The 3,930-nt window shown below is 43.9% G+C and overlaps 1 protein-coding gene across 1 annotated transcript in view; it reads left to right on the top strand.

Moving 5' to 3' along the window:
* Window positions 1-2,666, top strand: part of LOC103209886 (proteasome maturation protein) — a 14,084-nt gene extending 11,418 nt beyond the window's left edge. The window contains exon 5 of the mRNA XM_007955785.1: window positions 2,565-2,666. Coding sequence (XP_007953976.1) covers window positions 2,565-2,666 — 102 coding nt within the window. The remainder of the gene's footprint in view (window positions 1-2,564) is intronic.
* The last annotated feature ends 1,264 nt before the right edge of the window (window positions 2,667-3,930 follow it).

Raw genomic sequence — 3,930 nt, forward strand, 5'->3', positions numbered from 1 at the left:
GAACTTAGAGTCCCGTTTACTCAAAATCTTTGCCTGGAGTCCTGACCCTTTTTGCCTATTGCCTGGCCTTCTGATCTTTTTTGAATTCTTGTTTGTCAAGATGCGTGACAGCCACCCGTCCTTCCCTGCTCCTCATCCCTTCTCTGGACTCTTCTCTGAGGCATCTGTACCTGCTGGCCTCGCAGCTGTTTCTGGTTCCACTTCCAGGCTCCTATTCTATTTCTTGCTCTTCCTCTGTCCTTCCCACACCTTACTTTTTTTTTTTTTTTTTTGACCATGACAATCTAGAGACCTTTTTGCACAGTAAAGATTTATATAACTTCATAGGCCATTCATAGCTGAAAATCCTATCTTTAGTGTGGATGTAGTTTGGGGAGAAAAATATTAACATGACTGCCAATTTAAATTCTAAAGGTATGGTTATTTTAAAATACTGCTGTCAAGTTGGAGGGACCCTGGTGACATAATGGTTAAAGCACTTGGGCGCTAACTAAAAGGTAGGCAGTTCAAATCCACTAGCTGCTCCGTGGGAGAGAGATGTGATGGTCTGCTACTGTAATGATTTTTATAGCCTTGGAAACCCTGTGGGACTGTTCTGTGTCCTGCAGGGTCTCTGTAAGTTAGAATCAAATTGACAGGAGTGCGTTTTGATATTAAGTTATTGATCACCTATTACTCTTAGTCCTCTTTGGCAATATCCAAACTTATCTTCATTGATTCTAATGATAATTAATTGCTGGATAATTAATGAACAGAAAAGCTGAACTTTGGGTTTGGCCGCATTGAGGTTTGTTGAGTGCCACCTGTGTGCCAATGACCGTGCTGTGTCACAGTTTTCATCTCAGTGCACTCCTGTGCACAGAGGATGGTGGCATCCCTGCTTCACACGTGGGGGCGTGAGTGGGCACGGGTCATGTAGTAAGGTCAGAATTTGAGTCCAGATCTGTCCACAGCCTGGACTTTCTCCACTATATTCAGGTGTCATTTAGTAGGTTTAAATACTATATTGTGTTCCAACACCCCCAGCTCCCCAGAGGAGGTTTTCATATATGTATATAATACTTGAAAAAAAAATAACATTAGTTCAGAGCGACTTTGTGTTTTTAAAAGTCTCTGCAAGTAATTCTGATCTGAATTTCTGGTTCCCACTCCTGTTTTAAAGGGCCATACTTCATATTTATATTATTTGTCCATAGTAGAAAATAACATACAGATGACATACTTTTTTTCTTTTTTTGGCAAATAACGTAAGTGTTACGTGTTTTCCCAACCACACATCCCCCATGCATTATTTTTGAAAGCGTGCTATGCCAGTCTTTTTTTTACATGGTGGTGGTGGTGGTATGTGCCATCGAGTCAGACCCGACTCATAGCGACCCCTCCTTGGGTTTCCAAGGTGGTATCACTACGGAAGTAGATTGCCCCATCTTCCTTCCCAAGAGTGGCTGGTGGGTTTGAACCGCCAGCCTTCTGGTTAGCAGCCAAGTGCCTTAGTCACTATTCTACCAGAGCTCCCTTTTTACATAGTACTGACGTCAATTAAACAGTGGCATAGTAGATAAGGCACTTGACTGCTAACCGGAAGGTCAGCAGTTCAAACCCATCACCACTTGCTCCATGGAAGGAAGACGGGGCAATCTACTTCTGTAAAGACTTACAGCCTCGGGAACCAGTTGGGTCGCTGTGAGTCGGAAACAACTCAATGGCAGTGAGTTTGGGGGTTTTTTGTTGTTGTTGTTGTTGTTTAACTTAACTAATGGTTTCCCGTAAGAGATTTGATAAGGTTTCATATTGAACTGTGGAGCTAATGCACTAATTATTAACTTAAGTAGAAACAAAGGCACAGTTTTGAGTGTTCATTTTCTGATTCCTGGAGACAGTCACTCAATCTGTGACTTCTTGACCATGGCTTATACCTTTATTTTACAATTATGATCAAAAGTAACATTTTCAGGGCTGTTACACGTAAGCAGGAGAATAAAGAAAATGAACAGAGTGACATGATTCACCTGTAAGATGGGCATTTGGATGAATGAGGCTGAAATTCACTTCTGGAAAGGTCCCTAGATGGGACCAGTGTATGCATGGGTACACCTCAGGTTATGTGTGTGGGCATCGTTTACATGGATGCATTATCTGTAAAGAAAATGCAGTAGTCTGTTTACTAACTAGAGTTGCGTACTCACACTGAGTTGGGATCTCTTCAGCACTTTGCTCATCCCACCTTCACTGGGAGTGAGGTGTGGTGTCAGGCCCTGGGAGGTGGGATTTCATCCCCTGTTATGTGCTGTAGTTAAGCCTCAAAATAAGTGCAAACCAGGTGGGGGTTGTTAAGTGTTAATAAGAGCGACAATGTGCTGCCTCTACACATCTTGAAAGTTTGAGGTGTTTTTAAAAACTTGATTTGGGTCAAAAAATAACTGGCATTTTTTTAAATTAACTGGTTGAATTCATGTTTCACTTGCCTTTATGAGTTTTGGAAATAAAGAATGAGGAATAAGAAGAAAAAGTGATAATCTCTCTGGGTTCTTTCCTAATCTTGCCTTTTCATCCTTTCCGCAAAGGTTCAGCGTCTTCCATTTCTCCCGAGCTCAAACCTTTCACTGGATATTTTGAGGGGTAATGATGAGACTGTTGGATTTGAAGACATTCTTAATGGTAAGTAGCGTTCGGCAACTTTTTACAGAACCCCGGTTGTGTCCAGGGCCACAGAAGCAAGAAAATGGACACAACCCTTGTATTTACTCACTGCAGTGCGACACAGTTTAATGGCTATAACTGTTCTTTAATGCCTTTGAAAAGTGAAGATGGTTTGTGAAATTCTGAGGTCATAGTCCTTTTAGTCACTAATGCTCATTGTTCTGGTTCCCTAGTGCCACTCTGACAGGAATATACCACCAATGGGAGGCTTGAACAGACAGGAGTTAATTCTCTTACAGTTTGGAGGCTTTAAGTACAAGTTCCAAGTGCCAGGCTCTAGGGGCTGGGTGAAATCCCCTCAACCTTGGGGTCCAGCTCTGCCTCCTGCTCCCGGCCCACTGGAGCTAGAGGCGTTTCTTCACTCAGACAGCTGCTGGCTGCTGAGGCTGAGAAGCCCAAGGTTGACAAGTAAAAAGGCACAGTTCCGATGTTACCAAACCACATAGCAGGCCATTCATTCAAGTCCATTGAAAGCCCCAAGGTCGGCAGAGCATGGCAGGCTGCTGAGCAACGAAATGGCTACATGCAGGGTTCAAGCATGCAATAAGCTAGAGATCATTCCCAGAGCTGTTTCTTATATATGGGAAGCAGACCACATACCCAAAGCAGCTGCTCAGCTGCTCCAGTAGATTCCACCATGGAGCTGATTGCCAGTCTCATCATGGGGAGTAACTACATCCAGCTGCCCAGCCACTCAGCCAGGCCCAGCCAAGCTGACACACAAACATAACCACCACAGTCATCATCCACTTTGTGTTCATGAACAGGGGTTTGCTGTGTGGGACTAGTATAGTCTGCCCTGGGGTGGCTAACTAACTCTGAGACAGTGGTCATTGAGGGCTTCACTGTCTGTGGTAGCTAACTCTCAGACAATGATGGTTGCTTCAGTGTCTGAGACATTTGTCAGTTGTGACTTGTTTTTAAAACAGAGCAAAGTGTTGTGTAAAAAACACCCCCGCACACATTTTTGTGTGTGCTTCTATAGGTGGGGGGTAGAGAGGAATCTGTCATTTTTAACAAAATTTCCTGAGTAATGACTCTGTGAGATAAATGGCCTTGAAATAAGAACAATACCACGTCCTTTATTTTTTTTGCCTGAGGAAGATCAGCAAGCGTCCCTCTGCCTGGCTCTGTGTCTGCTCGCTGTGCCCAGCAGTGCAGGAGGAGCAGAGACCCAGACGGATTCACTCGGCCGTATGTGCCTGCTGGTGTCTGGTGAGGAAGTGCTGT

Source organism: Orycteropus afer, unplaced genomic scaffold, assembly GCF_000298275.1.
Source record: "Orycteropus afer afer isolate SDZICR_OR568_19922 unplaced genomic scaffold, OryAfe1.0 scaffold00540, whole genome shotgun sequence".
NCBI classification, from domain to species: Eukaryota; Metazoa; Chordata; class Mammalia; order Tubulidentata; family Orycteropodidae; genus Orycteropus; species Orycteropus afer.